The sequence below is a fragment of the Macaca fascicularis genome, chromosome 19 (genome assembly GCF_037993035.2).
Source record: "Macaca fascicularis isolate 582-1 chromosome 19, T2T-MFA8v1.1".
Taxonomy (NCBI): domain Eukaryota; kingdom Metazoa; phylum Chordata; class Mammalia; order Primates; family Cercopithecidae; genus Macaca; species Macaca fascicularis.
The window spans coordinates 49,063,233-49,080,971 of NC_088393.1; the positions used below are offsets into that span (position 1 = coordinate 49,063,233).

Consider the following 17,739-nt stretch of genomic DNA (forward strand, 5'->3'; position numbering starts at 1 on the left):
GGTGTGGTGGCTCATAGCTGTAATCCCAGCACTTTGGGAGGCCAAGATGGGAGGATCACTTGAGCCCAGGAGCTCGTGACCTGCCTGGGCAACAAAGTGAGACCCTATCTCTATTTAAAAGAAAAGAAAAGGAATGCTCTTTAAATATAATAATCTAGATGGGTCGAGAGTAAAAGAATGGGAAAAGATATGCTATGCAAACATTAAGCATCAGAAAGGCAGAGTGCCTATATTAGTATCAAATAAAGTTAACTTCAGAACAAAGAATGTTACCAGGAATAAGGAGAGACATTATATAATGACACGTGTCAATTCATCTAGAGGACATAACAGTCCTAAACATTTGTGTGCCTAATTACAAAGCTTCAAAATGCATAAGGCAAAAATGGATAGAATTGAAGAGAAATGGATAAATTTCCTGCAATTACAGGGTTAGATTTCAAAACTCCTCTCAATAACTGATGGAACAAGTAGAAAATCAGTAACGATAGAAAAAACTTGAATAACGTGATCAACCTACTGGCCCCAATTGACCCTTATAGAACACTGCACCCACCAACAGCAGAAACACATTCAATGCAACTCCACATAGAACATTTTACCAGGACAGACCATATGCTGAGCTCTAAAGCAAGTCTCAATAAATTTAAAAGGATTAAAGTCCTCTAGAGAATGTTCTCTGACCATGATGGAGCTAAATTAGAAATCAATCATAGAAAGATCTCTGGAAAATCCCCAGATCCTGTCTCCATCACTGCCTTGCGTGTGACCTTGGAGTTGTGCTGCAGCTTCCTCACCTGTGAAGTTAGTACAATTGTAGGCCCTTCCTCACTGGGTTTTGCAAAGAGTGACTGCGTTCATCTGGCACACAGCAAGTGGTATGCAAGTGTTTGCTCTCATTGTCTTGGTGACACAGGACCGGCCCGGGAGAACAGGCTCCCACCAGCCTGGCTGCAGGACCCCAGAGCAACCGCTTGTCTTACCGTGGTCCCCTCTGTCCTCCCTGCTGGCAAGTAAGAATGGCCAGGGTCCCTGTAGGTCATATAGATCTGAGGGGCCTGAAGGCAGGAGATGCTGAAAAGGGCCTCCCAGACTTCCCACCCTCACATTCCCAGCATGTAATAATGAAAACAGCAGCTGTCCTCTGCAGAACACACGTGCAAAGTGCTACACTAGGCACTGGGATGGGGATGGAGTGAGGGCTTGATAGAGAGAGATGAATTATACAGCCTCCTGCAAAATAAAACCAAAACCCCAAGGCACAAAGACCCAGGGTTTGACTCAGCCTCTCCAGAAACCAAGTCTCTCCAAACCCATCTTACTGGTCAATGCTGTCATTCATGCAAAACAAAACTGTTTGCCCAGGCGCAGTGGCTCACGCCTGTATCCCAGCACTTCGGAAGGCCGAGGCGGGTGGATCATCTGAGGTCAGGAGTCCGAGACCAGCCTGGCCAACATGATGAAACCCCGTCTCTACTAAAAATACAAAAAATTAGCCAGGCGTGGTGGCTGGCACCTGTAATCCCTGCTACTTGGGAGGCTGAGCCAGGAGAATCGCTTGAACCTGGAAGGTGGAGGTTGCAGTAAGCCGAGATCGTCCCATTGCACTCTAGCTTGGGCAACAAGAGCAAAACTCCGTCTCAAAAATAAAAAAATAAAAACAAAACAAAACAACAACAACAAATATTACTCAGTGCCTAGTACACACCAGAAATGCACCTCTTGTTTTAATTGAGGGATGACTGGGTGTTGTTTTGTTTGGAACTTTGCTGAGAGCTGCTCACTGTTGGGGGAAATCATGTCTCTGACAGCAACTCCACTCAAACTCGAGACCCAAGTCAAGATCCTTGCACTAGCTGCATTAGCAAATCACGTTCACAGTGACTTGTATTTGCACAAACATACTTATTCATCAACTATTTCGATGTGTCAGATATCAAGTGGCAACATAATTCTGTTAAATTATCTTACTTCTCATCATGCCACTTACTCATTCTAAGCAGGCGCCGACTGTTGTATTCTGTCTTCTGGTGTAGCCACACCCAGGCATTTGTGTATTGCCATAATATTACTTTATTAGAAGTCACTTCCCTGCTTTTTCTCCTTCATATTGCAATTAGGGCGTTATATTGATTTGTTTACAAATTATGCGTGTAGGAAGATATATTACCCTTGAATTTCAGCTGGAAATTCAGTGGAATTTCAGTGGAAAAGGATGTATTAAAAAATATTTGATATAAAAAGAGGGTGTTGGGTCTGCAAGCACTGAAAACTCACTGGTGTGAGCAAGAAGCCCCATTTGAGGGATGGCAAGGGCAGAAGGAACCCACAGCAAATGAAACAGGACCAGAGAAGTTGGAGGAAACCAGGAGGACACAGAGCCTAGAAGCAAGGAGAGAGTTTCTAGTAGGGTGGCTAACCTGGTGAATGCTGCCTGGAGGTAAGACAGAGACTGGAGGCATGGATAAGGGGTCATACGTGCCCCTGGTGCAGCTGGGGTTGGGGGAAGGTGGGCAAAGCCCAACTACTGGCTAGATCTGAGGTTTTGTGGTTTTCTCGCCAGGAGGGCGTGAGGAAAGGAGGACCTTGGGAAAAGTTGAGGACAATGGCTGCAGAGACAGCCTAGGAGCCACCTAGAGATGGATGAGTGAAAGCAGGAAGGGCTCAGAGAATGGGAAGAGGGAGGTCAGAGGACTCATCGCACCAAGTGACCAAGGGAGAGTCGGGAGGGATGGGGTCCACGGTCAGAGTGAAACCTTAGAAATGTTGACTCCCGGCCGGGCGCAGTGGCTCACGCCTGTAACATCCCTGCACTTTGGGAGGCCAAGGTGGGTGGATCACGAGGTCAGGAGATCAAGACCATCCTGGCTAACATGGTGAAACCCCATCTCTACTAAAAATACAAAAAAAAAAAAAAAATTAGCCGGGTGTGGTGGCAGGTGCTTGTAGTCCCAGCTACTTGGGAGGCTGAGGCAGGAGAATGGCGTGGACCTGGGAGGTGGAGCTTGCAGTGAGCCGAGATCGCGCCACTGTACTCCACGCTGGGTGACAGAGCAAGACAAGGAAAGGAAAGGAAGGGAAAGGGAAAGGGAAAGGGAAAGGGAAAGGGAAGGAGAGAAAAGAAAAGATGACTTCCAGCCAGGTGCCATGGCTTACACCTGTAATTCCAGCACTTTGGGAGGCCAACCCAGGTGGGTGGATCACTTGAGGTCAGGAGTTAGAGATCATCCTGGCCAATATGGAAACACCCCATCTTTACTAAAACTACAAAAATTAGCCAAGTAAGGTGGTGCACACCTGTAATCCCAGCTACTTGGGAGGCTGTGGCAGGTGAATCACTTGAACCTGGGAGGCGGAGGTTGCAGTGAGCTGAGATCATGCCACAGCACTCCAGTCTGAGCGACAGAGCAAGACTCCATCTCCAAAAAAAGGGGGTAAAAAAAAAAAGAAACGTTAACTCTGGAGGCAGAGTCGCCCTGAATAGTGACAAGACCTCGGGTGTGGCTGCAGGAGGCTGTGGGCTGAGGGGGCCTTGGAGAGGAGGGGCCCAGTTGGTGGGTTCTGGCCAGGCTGCTGCAGGTCAGCTACCAGCCAAGTCCTCAAGGGTGATGGCACCAAATCCCACCCGCTACACTGGACCCTGAGTCCCACAAGGGCAGGGACTGGCCTGCTGAGTCATGGTGCTACGTCACATCTGAAGATTCTCAAACATCTGCTGAATGAGTGAATGTGTGGGAGGACTTTGGGTGCAGAAGAGAGTGGGCCCCAGGGCCAAAGGCTCCGATGAGGGAGGGAACATGAGTGGGAGCTGTCCGGGTGACAGCGATGGGAAGGAGCAGAAAACAGCTGGCTAGAGAGTGTGACCCTCAGGAAAAGGGCCCCTGGCCGGGCGGCAGAAGCAGTAACCAGCAGAGAGGAGGCCACTGGTCTCCCCCAACCCGGACGCCACCATATTTGTCACGGCAGGTCTCCTGGGCGCCCTCTCAGCACCTCACACACCTGGCCCTCTCCCTCTCTAAAATGCTCCTCCCTCTCCTTGGCATGGACGACTCTGTTTCTGCCTTTAGGACTCAGCCCACTTCACCTCCTCAGGGGACCCTCCTCTGACAGCCCCCATGCTCTACTGTTCTGTTACTGTATCCTGTTTGGTTCCTCAATAGCACATTTTATGTGCATCTGCAACATCATTATATAGAAAATGTTAGTACATTTCACCTGGACTGTGTGGCTGGCAGAATAGGCCCCGCCCACCAGCACCAAAGAACTCTCTATTATAATCCCCAGAATACGTGAAGATGTGACCTTACTCGGCAAAAGGGACTTTGCAGCTGTGATTAAGTTAAGGATCTGGATATGGGGGGGATTACTCTGGATTATCCAGGAAGGCCCAAAGGAATCACAAGGATCCTTATGAATGGAAGAAGGAAGTTAGAGAGAGAGATTTGTGGATCCTATGCTGCTGGTTCTGAAGATGGAGGAAGGGGCCATGAACCAAGGAATGCAAGTGGCTTCGAAACGTTAGAAAAGGTAAGGAAACGGGTTCTCACCATAGAGCCTCCACAAGGAACCAGCCCTGCCAAGAACTTGATTTTACCCCATTGAGATCTATTTCAGACTTCTGACCTCCAGAACTATAGGAGAATAAATGTGTATTGTTTTAAGCCACTAAATTTGTGGTAATTTTTTGCAGTAGCAATAGGAAACAAATACGGCTATAGGGCTTTCATTGGATTTTTTTGGGTTTTGTGCCTTTTTTTTTTTTTTTTTGAGACGGTCTCGCTCTGTCATCCAGGCTGGAGTGCCATGGCGTGATCACAGCTCACTGTAGCCTCAACATCCTGGGCTCAAGCAATCCTCTACAGGGGTATCATCGGAAATGATGCCCATCCAAAACCGTTTAAAAAAACCATCAAGACTTGCAAGTGTCCAAGCCAAGTGAATTGCTAATGCCTGCCATACCGCAGTTAGTTCCACTTAGGAGAAGGGAAAAAACTGCCACCTATTAAGGTTAGTCTTGAATTGAAAAAGGCACAAATTAGATAATATCTTTGGGACCTATTCTTTGAATAAAATAGGATGTCCAGTGTCGATTTATCTGTTTACTAGTTTATTATCAGCTCCTCTGCCTCTCCAGGGCAGGGATGGGGCTGATTCCTCATCTGAGTGCGTGGCACATGGACAGGCTCAATAGGCATCTGTGAAATTGTTAGAGGCATGTGAACCAGAGCAACTCCATCTTGAATAGGAACTGAGTAAAATGAGGCTGAAACCTACTGGGCTACATTCCCAGACAGTTAAGGTATTCTAAGTCACAGGATGAGACAGGAGGTTGGCACAAGATACAGGTCATAAAGACCTTGCTGATAAAAGGGGTTGCAGTAAAGAAGCCAGCTAAAACCCACCAAAACTAAGATGGCCACGAGAGTGACCTCTGGTCGTCCTCATTGCTACACTCCCACTGGAGCCATGACAGTTTACAAATGCCATGGCAACGTCAGGAAGTTACGCTATATGGTCTAAAAGTGGGAGGCATGAATAATCCACCCCTTGTTTAGCATGTCATCAAGAAATAACCATGAAAATGGGCAACCAGCAGCCCTCGGGGCTACTCTGTCTATGGAGTAGTCATTCTTTTATTTATTTATTTATTTATTTATTTATTTATTTATTTATTTTTTGAGACAGAGTCTTGCTTGGTCACCCAGGCTGGAGTGCAGTGGCGAGATCTCAGCTCACTACAGCCTCCGCCTCCTGAGTTCAAGCAATTGGAGTAGCCATTCTTTTATTCCTTTACTTTCTTAATAAACATGCTTTCACTTTATGGACTCGCCCTGAAATTTTTCCTTGTGAGAGATCCAAGACCCCTCTCTTGGGGTCTGGATCGAGACCCTTTTCCTGTAAAAGAATGACCATGGGTGAGTGAATTCTGTGGTGGGGAGGTGAGGAAGAAGTGTTCCTCAAGAAGGCCAGATACCTGGGGTTGCCCTGGAGAGGCTCCCAAGGGCCTTGAGGGCTAGGCTGAGCTTGGACAGTGCTGAGGGCCCACTGGCATGGGGGAAGGAGCCTGGTCCTGGCCCCAGCCCGGCCCTGCCTCTAGCTGACTACACAGTCTTTAGCAAGCTATTCCTTCTCTCTGGGTCTCAGTCTCCTAATCCATAAACAGGGAGCATATTCCCTGTTCCAAGCATTCTCCTCAGCTCTCCGTGGTTCTTGGGAGGAACAGGAGGTGAGAAGAATTGCAGGAACAGCAACCAAGTCCAGCTGCTATTTAAAGCCCAGGGTAGCAAACGTGGATGCTTACGGAGGCCAGGCCAGCAGGCGACTGCAGTGGGCAGTGGGAACGGGGGTGGATGGGAGCAGACAGTGACACCAGGCAGGAATGCCAGCCAAGCGCTTCCAGATCTCCCAGATTTTCAAGGAAAGCAAGAAATCTAAATTTGTGAGTGAATGTGCTCCAAGTGTTGGCATTCAATTCCCAGTTTCTTAAAACTGTGAGCCAAGGCTGGGCACGGTAGCTCACACCTGTGATCCCAGCACTTTGGGAGGCTGAGGCAGGCAGATCGCTTGATGTCAGGAGTTCAAGACCAGCCTGGCCAACACGGTGAAACCCTGTCTCTACTAAAAATACAAAAATTAGCCAGGTGTGCCAGGCGCGGTGGCTCACGCCTATAATTCCAACACTTTGAGAGGCCAAGGCAGGTGGATCACGAGGGCAGGAGTTCGAGACCATCCTGGCCAACATGGTGAAACCCGTCTCTACTAAAATACAAAAAGCTAACCGAGTGTGGTAGTGCATGCCTATAGTCCCAGCTACTCAGGAGGCTGAGGCAGGGAAATCTCTTGAACCCGGGAGGTAGAGGTTGCAGTGAGCCAAGATCACGCCACTGCACTCCAGCCTGGCAACAAAGCGAGGCTCTGTCTCAAAAAAAAAAAAAGAATTGCTTGAACCTGGGAGGTGGAGGCTGCAGTGAGCCGAGATTGTGCCACCACACTCCAGCCTGGGTGACAGAGGGAGACTCTCTCAAAATAACAACAGCAACAACAATATCAAACCTGTGGGCCAGACACCACAAGCTGTGGGTGTTTGCCGTCTGACATGTAGTTTCTTGGGGCTTGGGACGGGGGCAAAGAAGTTCTGTCTGAGATACTGGGTCCCTGTGGGACTTTGAGAAAACATCTAGGCAGTGACAGCTGTCTTGGCTTGGAGATTCTATGTCCCTGTGATGACCAGGGCAACGTCCAAGACAGTGACACTGATCCTGTTACAATTGTACCCCTCCTGCCCACACAAGGCTGTAGGGCTCACAGAGCACTCTTCCATAGCAGCCTCACTGAATTCTCACAACCCTGAGACGTGGGCATCTTTCTCCCCATCTTTCAGGGAAGGCCACTGAGGCAAGGGGAGGGGTGCGACCTAGCCAAACTCACACAGCCAGTGAGCAGCAGAGCTGGAGCTCAGCTCTCCCCACCCCATTCCTCATCTTTCAGCTCTGCAGGGGGAAACGGGGAATCAAATCTGCCAGGAGATGCCACAGCCCCAACCCCACCCAGGCCTCAGATGGGTCCCTCCCCTTCCCCGGGCAGAGGCAGATAGAAAGCTTCTCACCAGACTCCGCTGACACAGCGCGTGGACAGCGCCCGGGGCATGATCTCCGAGCCCTGCTGCATGAAGCCCCCCACGGGAAACCACAGGCTGTTGCCCAGCGTGTACTGGTTCTCCAGGATGTGGGGGCGTGCGCGCAGGCATGGGTGCGGGTTATACCACTCGTAGGGGCTCAGCCTGTGGAGAGATGTGCAGCGGGTGGATGGAGCCCAGGGCCCAGGTGGGGAGGAAAAGGAGAGAAGCAAAGGAAAAAGATGAAGTCACAGTGATCAGAAGAAAAAGGGGAGAGATGGAAAAAGGAGTGAGATGGACAGAGACACACAGAAAAGAGGTAGAGAGAGATGCACAGAGATGGAGACAGAAGAGGCAGAGACAGACACAGAGATGCACAGAGAGAAATAGAGAAAGGAGGCGGTAAAAAAGGGAGAGGAGGGAAGGGGAGAGACCCAAACACAGAATCACAGAGCAGTCAGAGCCACAAGGGGAAGAATGAGACTCAGACACAAGGTACAAAATTGAGAAAGGAGGATGCAGGGAATCCAAGGCCCCAAAGGGGAGGCCAAGGACAGTTCCGAGAGAGAAGGGGCAGGTCAGTCCCAGAGGCCCCGGCTCGTGCCTCCTCCAGCCCCTTCCTTCCCAGTAAGCAGTGGACTCACCTGGCAGCCAGAAACAGGACACAGCTGACAGCCAAGTAGGCAAGAAGCATGAAGAGCCACACGGCAGGGGAGAAGGGGTCCAGGAAGGAGAAGTAGCCAGGCTTGCGGCCCTGTGGGGAGAGGGAGTGAGACCCAGAGCCACCCCTGGCCTGAGCCTCACACCCAGCCCCTGCCCCACCAGGGACTTGGGAGCCTGACCGGCCCATCTGAGGTCCTGGGGAAGTCTGGCTCCCACTCGCAGCCTCCGAGCCTCCATGCCAGGCAAGCAGCCCACGGTCTCCAGGGGAACCATACCATGTGCACTCGGTAGAGGATGCTGATCCCCAGGGTCATGAAGGGCTTGGAAAAGTCGATGACCTTCTCCCGCTCAGCTGTGATGGTGAAGGCGGCCACAGCCAGGTCTGCCTTCTGCTGGAGGGGAAGCCAGGCGGGGGCGGAGGGGGGCAGAGGGGAAGACAGAAGTGGACAGTTAGAGAGAAATGCATGGAGAGTGAGCAACTGAGGGAGGTAAGAGAGAGAGAGGTAGGGAGCAGAATGGGCCAGGAGCCTGGACTGACTGCAGGAGTCCACCTTGGGCCTGAAATCGGACTCTCATCACATATCCATCCTCATCATCTCACGTCTCCAGGCACACTGACTCCGTCCCCTAGGCCTCAACTGTGCCCCAGCATCAAGGGCTGGGGATGGGGGCTCTCCCCAAACTCCAATTCAAGCACCAACTTCTCCCTAGGGCCATAAAAGAGCCAAGGTCCTGAAGGGGCTGAGACTGGCAGAACTCGAGATAATACAGGCCCAGACAGAACACAGAGCAGGGAGAGAGGATGCAGGGCCCAGAAATGACCCTGGGTAGGGAGGAAGGGTGCAGGTCAGCATGTGTCCACAGCCAGTGGAGACGTAACCCAGGCCCCGGCCCAGCGTATAGTCAGGGAGATAGGGCACAAGCCCCAAACAGCATCCTGGTCAGGAGATGACACCAGTACCAAAGCACAACCCTGGATGAAGGAGAGGTGGCCCAGGCCCAAAACTTCACCTGGAGTCAGAAATAGATGGCACAGGACCCAGATACAAACCCAAGGTCGGTGAGAGATGGCACAGGCACAAAAGATAACCACGAGGTAGAGAGAGGTGGCACAGGCTAAAAACAAAACCCATGGTCGAAGAGAGAGCAGACTGGCCCACCGTGAAATCCAGGGTTGGGGAGAAAGGACACAGACCCCAAAGATGATCCCAAGCAGAGAGGGAGATGGCCCAGGCTAAACAGCTAAAGCCAGGTACGGGAGAGATGGCACCAGCCTCGATATAACCGAGGAGCAGAGTGAGACAGCACAGCCCTGAAGCATCATCCAGAGGCGGCGGTGTGGCAGGGGCCCAGAATGTGGATTTGGAGAATCTCTCTGGGAATTCCTGGGTGTTGAGCATAGGGAACTTCTCTCCCCTTTCTCGTACACTTGCCACTTTTATGACTAATACGTTAGTCGTTGTGGGAATCATCACAACTAATATAGGACTCTAATTATTTTAAGCACCCACTGGGGGTCTGTCCCAGCAAGGCCCTGCTTGATGGCCACATCCTCATTTCAGAGAGGAGGAAGCAACGGCCTTTCAGGTGGGCTCCGGTCCTGGGGCCAGACGCTCAAGATCCCACTTCCTCCTGAAAGCCTAAGGGCCCCCCATCCTTTGTTCCCACACTGGCCTTCTCCTCACTCACTCCTGGGGCCATGCCTCAGGCCAGACACCTGCCTCTTGCTGGGCCGGGCAAGGACAGCGGCTCTGCTCCTGAAACACTCCTTGGATCTGTCCATTTCTCTACAACTCTACTGCCTGGGCCTGGGCCACTGGTATCTCACTCCTGACTACAGCACTGGCTGCCTCCCTGGCGCCCCGTCGCCACTCATAACCTCCCAATCCATTCCTCACATATAAGCCAAGGGGACAGTCTCCTGTTTAAAACCTGTCATGGCTTCCCCCAGCACCTAAGACAAAACCCTCTCATGGCCAAGAGGCCCTGGCGACCTGGGGCTCAGCTGCCCTGCCAGCCTCCCCTCATATCTTCTGTCTTGCCAGCTCTGCTCCAGCCACGATGGCTTGTTCTTTCCTCAACGCAGCAGGCTCATGCCTGCCTCAGGGCCTTTGCACATGCTCTCCCCCAAGCTCTTCTTCCCCATTCCAGGCTCCCATCACACCCACCCCTTCAGCCCTCACCAAAGCAGCCTCCAGACCCCACCTCACTCCTACCCTAGGGTCCTCTCACATTCCCCAGGCCCTTTTTTTTTTTTTTTTAAGATGGAGTCTTGCTCTATCACCCAGGCTGGAGTGCAAAGGCGCAATCTCAGGTCACTGCAACTTCCGTCTCCTGGGTTCAAGTGATTCTCCTGCCTCAGCCTCCCGAGTAGCTGGGATTATAGGGGCATGCCACCATGCCCAGCTAATTTTTGTATATTTTGTACAGACAGGGTTTCACCAAATTGGTCAGGCTCGTCTCGAACTCCTGACCTCAGGTGACCTGCCCACCTCAGCCTCCCAAAGTGTTGGGATGACAGGCATGAGCACCACGCCAGGCCCCATCACCCTGTTCTTAGCACGACTGGAGATGGCCTTGCTCAGATGCTTGGTAATAGGCTGTCTTCACTCCATTACAGGTTCCTTGCCTGTCTGGCTCAGTGGGGCAGCCCAGAGCCCACAGATGGCAGGTTCCCAACAGACCCTGCTTGGGTTTGACCGAGTACAGCCTCTCTGACTGGCATTCCAGGCAGCCGATGGCTCCCCCACCACATTCCTGGGCCACTCGCCACCCCTCTCTCTCGTGCCAGCTTCTTTCTGGCTCTGTCTGAGGCGCCTGTCCACCCTGTAGAGCTGGATCCTATCCATCCCTCCAGGGCCCCTCATGCCTTCGCTCCTCTGGGATGCCATTCATGGACCCCCACTCCCTGGACACCACTTGATCTCAACACATCGCTCAATTTGGAAAATATCTGTTTCTTCTCTGCCTGTGCTGCTAAACCACAAACATTTCAGAAGCAAGGCCAGTTGGACATGTCATGTGTTTCTGGCACTGCTCGGGGCCAGCTTAGAGCAGGATCTGCTGTGTCTCATGTCCCATCCTCCTCCGCTGAAACCCAGGAATGTTGCTGCTTCCTCTGGGGCCCTCCCAGATGCAGAGACCTCTTCTTCCCTGGTACCACAATAAAACCTCACGCAGTCAGACACTCGCATGCACACAGCACTTACCCCGTGCAGCCACTGTCCCAGGGTTTTCCTCAGAGTAGCCTGTTTGGTCCCTAGAGCAACCCAATGCAGAGGGACCTCCATTTCTACCATTCTACACATGAAGAAACTGAGGCACAGAGACTAAGCCTCTTGCCACAGTCAACCCCTGGATTCAGAACCACTCCCCGCCTAGGGGCTTTATCTGCCTGCAGCCCTGGTCCCTCCATGGCTGGGGGTGCCTGAGGTCAGGCCCAGGTGGGTGACTCCTCCCTGGATCCCAGGGAGTTCAAGAAATGAGGGCTTACTGATGGGAGGAGTCAGCGAGTCCTTGAACCTCTGGCCAATATGGTGGCAGCAGCAGCCTCCACCTCTCCCTGACACTGTTCCACATCCAGTCTTCCATCCAGCACCATCCCAGGCAGAAGCATGGGGGTTGTCCTGTACACAGCCTCTCCCTCACCCCTCACTGCATCCATCCTCAAGCCCCCCGATTTTGACCCCTAAACACCTCTGGAACAGAGTCACTGCTTTCTGCCTCCGCCACTCACACCCGCCCACGCCACCATCTCTGACTGAATAGCTGGTCTCTGCCTCCCAGGACATACAGCCTACAGCCCCAGAGATCCCAACATATGACAATCTGGTCACAGTATTCCCCTGCTTAGATTCTGCAATGGGCCGGGCACAGTGGCTCATGTCTGTTAACCCAGCACTTTGGGAGGCTGAATCAGGAGGAATGCTTGAGCCAAGAGTCCAAGAGACCAGCCTAGGTAATGTAGCAAGACTCCATCTCTACTAAAACTAAAAATAAATAAATAAATTCTGCAATGACTCTGCTTGTTCATATTTTTATTTTTAGAGACAGTGTCTCACTTTGTTAACCAGGCTGGAATGCAGTGGTGCAATCATAAGTCATTGCAACCTTGAACTCCTCAAGTGATCCTCCCACGTCAGCCTCCTGAGTAGCTGGAACTACAGGTGCGAGCCACTATGCCTGACTAATTTTATTTCTTAGAAAGACCAGGATATGGCTATGTTCCCCAGGCTGGTCTCGAACTGCTGGGCTCAAGTGATCCTCCTGCCTCAGCCAAAGTGCTTGGATTACCGGTATAAGACATGGCGCCTTGTTCTTTTTATTATTACTATGATTATTATTATTATTATTTTTGAGACCAAGTCTTGCTCTGTAGCCCAATCTCTGCCTCCTGGGTTTCAGGGATTTCCCTGCCTCAGCCTCCCGAGTAGCTGGGACTACAGGCGTGTGCCACCATGCCTAGCTAATTTTTTATTTTTAGTAGAGATGGGGTTTCACCACGATGGCCAGGTTGGTCTCCAAACTCCTGACCTCAGGTAATCCGCCTGCCTCAGCCTCCCAAAGTGCTGGGATTACAGGCATGAGCCACTGCGCCCGGCCCTATTTTTTATTATTATTATTATTATTTTTTTTTTTTTTTGAGACGGAGTCTTATCACCCAGGCTGGAGTGCAGGGGTACAATCTTGGTTCAGTGCAACCTCCCAGGCTCAAGCAATTATCCTGCCTCAGCCTCCTGAGTAGCTGGGATTACAGGTGAATGCCACCATGCCCAGCTAATTTTTGTATTTTAGTAGAGACAGGGTTTTGCCATGTTGCACAGGCTGGTCTTGAACTCCTGACTTCAGGTGATCCACCTGCCTCAGCCTCCCAAAGTGCTGGGATTACAGGCATGAGCCACCGCACCCCATCTTGTTCTTAAACTATCATCCAAACGCCCCACCCAACCCGACGAGGCCCTGACCACACCTATCACCCCAATAAGACTGTGCCCCACACCTGTTCCCCTTATGACACCCTGCCTTACACCTGGCCCCAAAACGTCCTGCACCATCCAACCCCCACAGCCTCACCCCCTACCATCTTGCCCTGTGTCCCACATTGCAGCCACATTGCCCTTTCCATTTGTTCATTCTTTCATTTATTTACCTGCTTGACAAATATTTGCAGAGCACCCTCCACTAGCCCAGCACAATTCTAGCTTTGGGGATACAGCGGTGAATAGAAACATACAATGTCAGGTAGCGACAAGTGCTGTGATGAAAAATCAAGCAGGCAGCTAGAGAGAGACTGGGGGAAGATGACGTTTTAGATCTGCTCCCCACTGTTGCAAGGGGGGTCTTATTTGAATAGCAACATGAAGGAAGTACAGAAAAGGCAGGAGAAGACCTAGGGGGAAGATTCCAGGCTGAGGGATCAGTGGGTTCAGTCCCTGAGGTGGGAAGAGACTTGCAGCAGCCAGTAAGGCTGGAGCAGAATAGAAGGGGCAGGGAAGGCAACAGAATGGGGCCCAGAGCCTGGCAGGGCCTTGCAGGCCACAGTAAGGGAACTGGATTCTGCACCTTAGGCAATGGAGGACATTGCATGAGGATGTCATATAGGAAGGTGTGAAAAGAGAGTGACATTATCAGACCACAGGCACAAGAGTGGATGTGGGAACCAGGGAGCCAACTGCAGATGCCCATGGTGGTGCTGGGGGCAGGACTGAGTGGCAGCAGTGGTGGTGGAGAGAGATGGTGAGATTTGGGTTTCATCTGAAGGTGGGATGGAAGGATCCTAAATGCTGCAAGTTCCTCCTAGGCTCCTCCTAGAGTCTTTGGAGCCCCCTTCCCTCCTCCTACTCACTTTTCATTTCTAAAAGAAAGGCTTATTTGTTTTTGTTTTTGAAACAGAGTTTTGCTCTGTCACCCAGGCTGGAGTACAGTGGTGTGAAAATGGTTCACTGCAGCCTCAAACTCTTGGGCTCAAGCGATTCTCCTATACCTCAACCTCCTGAGTAGCTGGGACTACAGGTATGTGCCACCTCGCCTGGCTAATTTTTTCATTTTTTGTAGAGATGGGGGTCTCACTATGCTGCCCAGGCTGGTCTTGAACTCCTTGGCTCAAGCAATCCTTCCACCTCGGCTTCTCAAAGTGCTAGGATTACAAGTGTAAGCCACCATGTATGGTAAAAGACCTATTTCTTAGAGATGACTTCCCCACCCTGACCCTCTAGCCCCTACCCTGATGGGCCCCCTCACAGTTATTTAATCTCTGAAATGAAATCAGGAAGAATTTGAATGACAAGTCATCCATAATGACGGGGGGGTGTCATCTAAATGCCCAAAGCCAATCAAAGCACTTGTGATAGTCCCCCAGCTCCCAATCCATCCTGTATACCCTGTTCTGTGCAAACCATATTCCTGCTTTGCCTGCTGCGCTCTGCCAGGCTCTGCCAATAGGGGGCGCTAGAGGGAGGTTGCCAGACTGAGGAGGGAGAAGGGATTGCTCCTTCCTGTCTCCTCTCCCACCCCAGCCGTCTTCCGCCCTCTCCCTGGCAGCATCGTTTCTTCTCCTGGCAGCAGATGAATCCGGTGTGCAGCTTCCCAACATCTACAAACCCATCTCATCCAGCCTCTCTCCAGAACCCAGCGCCAGCTGCGAGCACCTCTCCCAGGGTCTGACTTTCAGCTCCACGGAGCCCTTCCTCTAAGTTTCCAAGAGTTTCAGCTCTTCCCTTTCTTCCTTCAGAACTAGAGATGTGGCCACTTCCTGCCATGATACTTCCATGACACCTGAGAGTGAGGGGTGGGAAAGCTATGACCCTTGGGCCAAGTCCAGCCCATCTGTCTGCCTTTGTACATAAAGTTTTATTGGAACACAGCCAGGCCCACTGTATTGTCCATGACTACTTTCCATACAACAGAAGAGCTAAGGAGTTGTGACAATAAGGCCTTAAAGCTGAAAATATTTACACTCTGGCCAGAAAAAGCTGGCTAGGTCGGTGCAGTGGCTCATGCCTATAATCTCAGCATTTTGAGAGGCCAAAGAAGGAATTCGAGACTAGCTTGGGCAACACAGTGAGACCCCATCTCTACAAAAACTTTTTTTTTTTTTTTGGGACGGAGTCTTGCTCTGTCACCAGGCTGGAGTGCAGTGGCATGATCGCGGCTCACTGCATCTCCGCCTCCCAGGTTCATACGATTCTCCTGCCTCAGTCTTCCGAGTAGCTGGGACTACAGGCGTGTGTGTGCCACCATGCCCAGCTAATTTTTGTATTTTCAGTAGAGACGGTATTTCACCATGTTGGCCAGGATGGTCTCGATCTCCTGACCTTGTGATCCACCCACCTCAGCCTCCCACAGTGCTGGGATTACAGGTGTGAGCCACTGCGCCTGGCTGCTACAAAAGCTTTTAAGAATTAGCTGAGCATAGGCGTTTGAGACCAGCTTAGCCAACATGGTGAAACCCCGTCTCTACTAAAAATACAAAAATTAGCCAGGTGCGGTGGCAGACGCCTGTAATCCCAGCTACTCGGGAGGCTGAGGTTCAGTGAGCCGAGATTGTGCCACTGCACTCCAGCCTGGGGGACAAGAGCAAGACTTCTTCTTAAAACAAACAAACAAGCAAACAAAAAACCCCTAGAGGTCTGCACAATGAGCTAGCCACTGGTGCCTGCTCAAGGCTCCATACAGCATTCCTATTTGCCATCAACACTTTGTGAGTGAATCTCCGGATCTGCTGGTTACATCTGGCCCAGGTGGCAGATCAGCTCGCACGCAGCCTGGACTGGCTGCAGAGTCTCTGATGCTCTGGACCTCACTCCAAATGAAAAGCCTTATGGGGTGTATGGAAAGTAAATGGATTGAAGTAGCACATCCCAATGTGGTACAAGTTGTCACCAAAATCCAAAAAGTCCACGAAATGTCACAGCATCAACCCAACAGCACCCCTCCTCAGCAGTCTAAGTCTCAGCTCTGTGGGGCCCCTCCTCTGAGCTTCTAAGTTTTCATCTTTCAAACTCTTCCCCTTGTCCCTTAAGGACTAAGGGTGGTAGCTGCTTTCTGCCGTTGCTACTGCCATGACCTCTTAGTTTTCTTTTTACCCTTTAAGTTAGCTGTTAACAATTTTACATTTAGTTAACAATTCTTTATACTAAATGCTGTCTGTTCAAATAACTGATATGATTCTATTCAAGTAAATGGGGCTGGGTTTTGTTTTGTTTTTGTTTTTGTTTTGAGACAGAGTCTCGCTGTCGCCCAGACTGGAGTGCAGTGGCATGATCTCGGCTCACTGCAACCTCCGCTTCCTGGGTTCAAGCGATTCTTGTGCCTCAGTTTCCTGAGTAGCTGGGATTTTTGTATTCTTAGTAGAGACGGGGTTTCACTGTGTTGGCCGGGCTGGTCTTGAACACCTGACCTCAGGTGATCCACCCACCTCAGCCTCCCAAAGTGCTGGTATTACAGGCGCGAGCCACTGCGCCCAGCCCAGGTTTTGTTTTTGTTTTTGAAACAGGGTCTCGCCCTGTCGCCCACGCTGGAATCCAGCAGCGTGATCATAGCTCACTGTAGTCTCGAACTCCCAGGCTCAAGTGATCCTCCCACCTCAGCCTTCCAAGTAGCTGTGACTATAGGCATGCACCATGCTCAGCTATTTTTTTTTTTTAATATTTAGTAGAGACAAGGTCCTGCTATGTTGCCCAGGCTGGTCTTGAACTCCTGAGCTCAAACAGTCCTCCTGCCTCAGCCTTCCAAAGTGCTGGGATTACAGGCGTGAACCACTGTGCCTGGCAACCGGTGCTGTTTTGTATCCATTCTGGACCCTGCCAGACTGGACCCTGCCAGACTGCCATCCACCAGGTTTAATGCCAACTGTACTTACTCAACTACTTCCTGCTCATCAGATCTGATCAGCATAATGTTGTCAATGTAGGGGACCAGTGTGAGGCTATGTGGACTGCAGAGTTCAAGTTCTTTGCAGCCTAAATCAGGACAGAAAGTGGGAAAATTGATGTTGCACTGAGCAAGACTGTGAAGATGTGAACCCTTGCCTTCTGGTAGCCCTTGGAAACTGGTATGAAGAAAAAAGCATCTGCCAGGTTAGTAACTCACACCAGCTGCCAACAGCTGTGCTGACTTGCTCCAGTAGAGAAACTTCATTTGGGACAGGAACTGCAATTGGAGTCACCCCGATCACGTTGACAATAATCCAAAGTCATTCTTCCAAAATCCATCTGCCTTCTGTACAGGCCAAACGGACCAGCTGAATGGGGATGGGATCACTACCCCTGCTTCTTCCAAGCTGTTAATGGTGACACCAATCTCCACAATTTCCACAAAGGTTAGAGAATTGCTTTTGAATTACTATTCTGGGAAAGACAGGGAGTTCCAGGAGCTTCCACGTGGCTTTTTCTACCATAATGGCCCTGACTCCATGGGTCAGTGCGCCAATGACAGATTCTGCCAGCTACCATGTGTGTCTA

General features: G+C 51.0%; 1 protein-coding gene across 13 annotated transcripts in view; it reads right to left on the reverse strand.

The window, feature by feature from the left end:
- GRIK5 (glutamate ionotropic receptor kainate type subunit 5) overlaps positions 1 to 17,739 on the reverse strand; it is an 83,412-nt gene that overhangs the window by 18,609 nt on the left and 47,064 nt on the right. For 6 of the 13 annotated variants that reach the window (XM_065535552.2, XM_015442060.4, XM_074023723.1 and 3 more), the window contains 3 exons: positions 8,458 to 8,670; positions 8,260 to 8,369; positions 7,607 to 7,780 (listed from right to left, as the gene is read on the reverse strand). In XM_065535552.2, coding sequence (XP_065391624.1) covers positions 7,607 to 7,780; positions 8,260 to 8,369; positions 8,458 to 8,670 — 497 coding nt within the window. The remainder of the gene's footprint in view (positions 1 to 7,606; positions 7,781 to 8,259; positions 8,370 to 8,457; positions 8,671 to 17,739) is intronic. The other 7 variants (XM_045379493.3, XM_074023724.1, XM_074023722.1 and 4 more) reach the window with 3 other exon arrangements.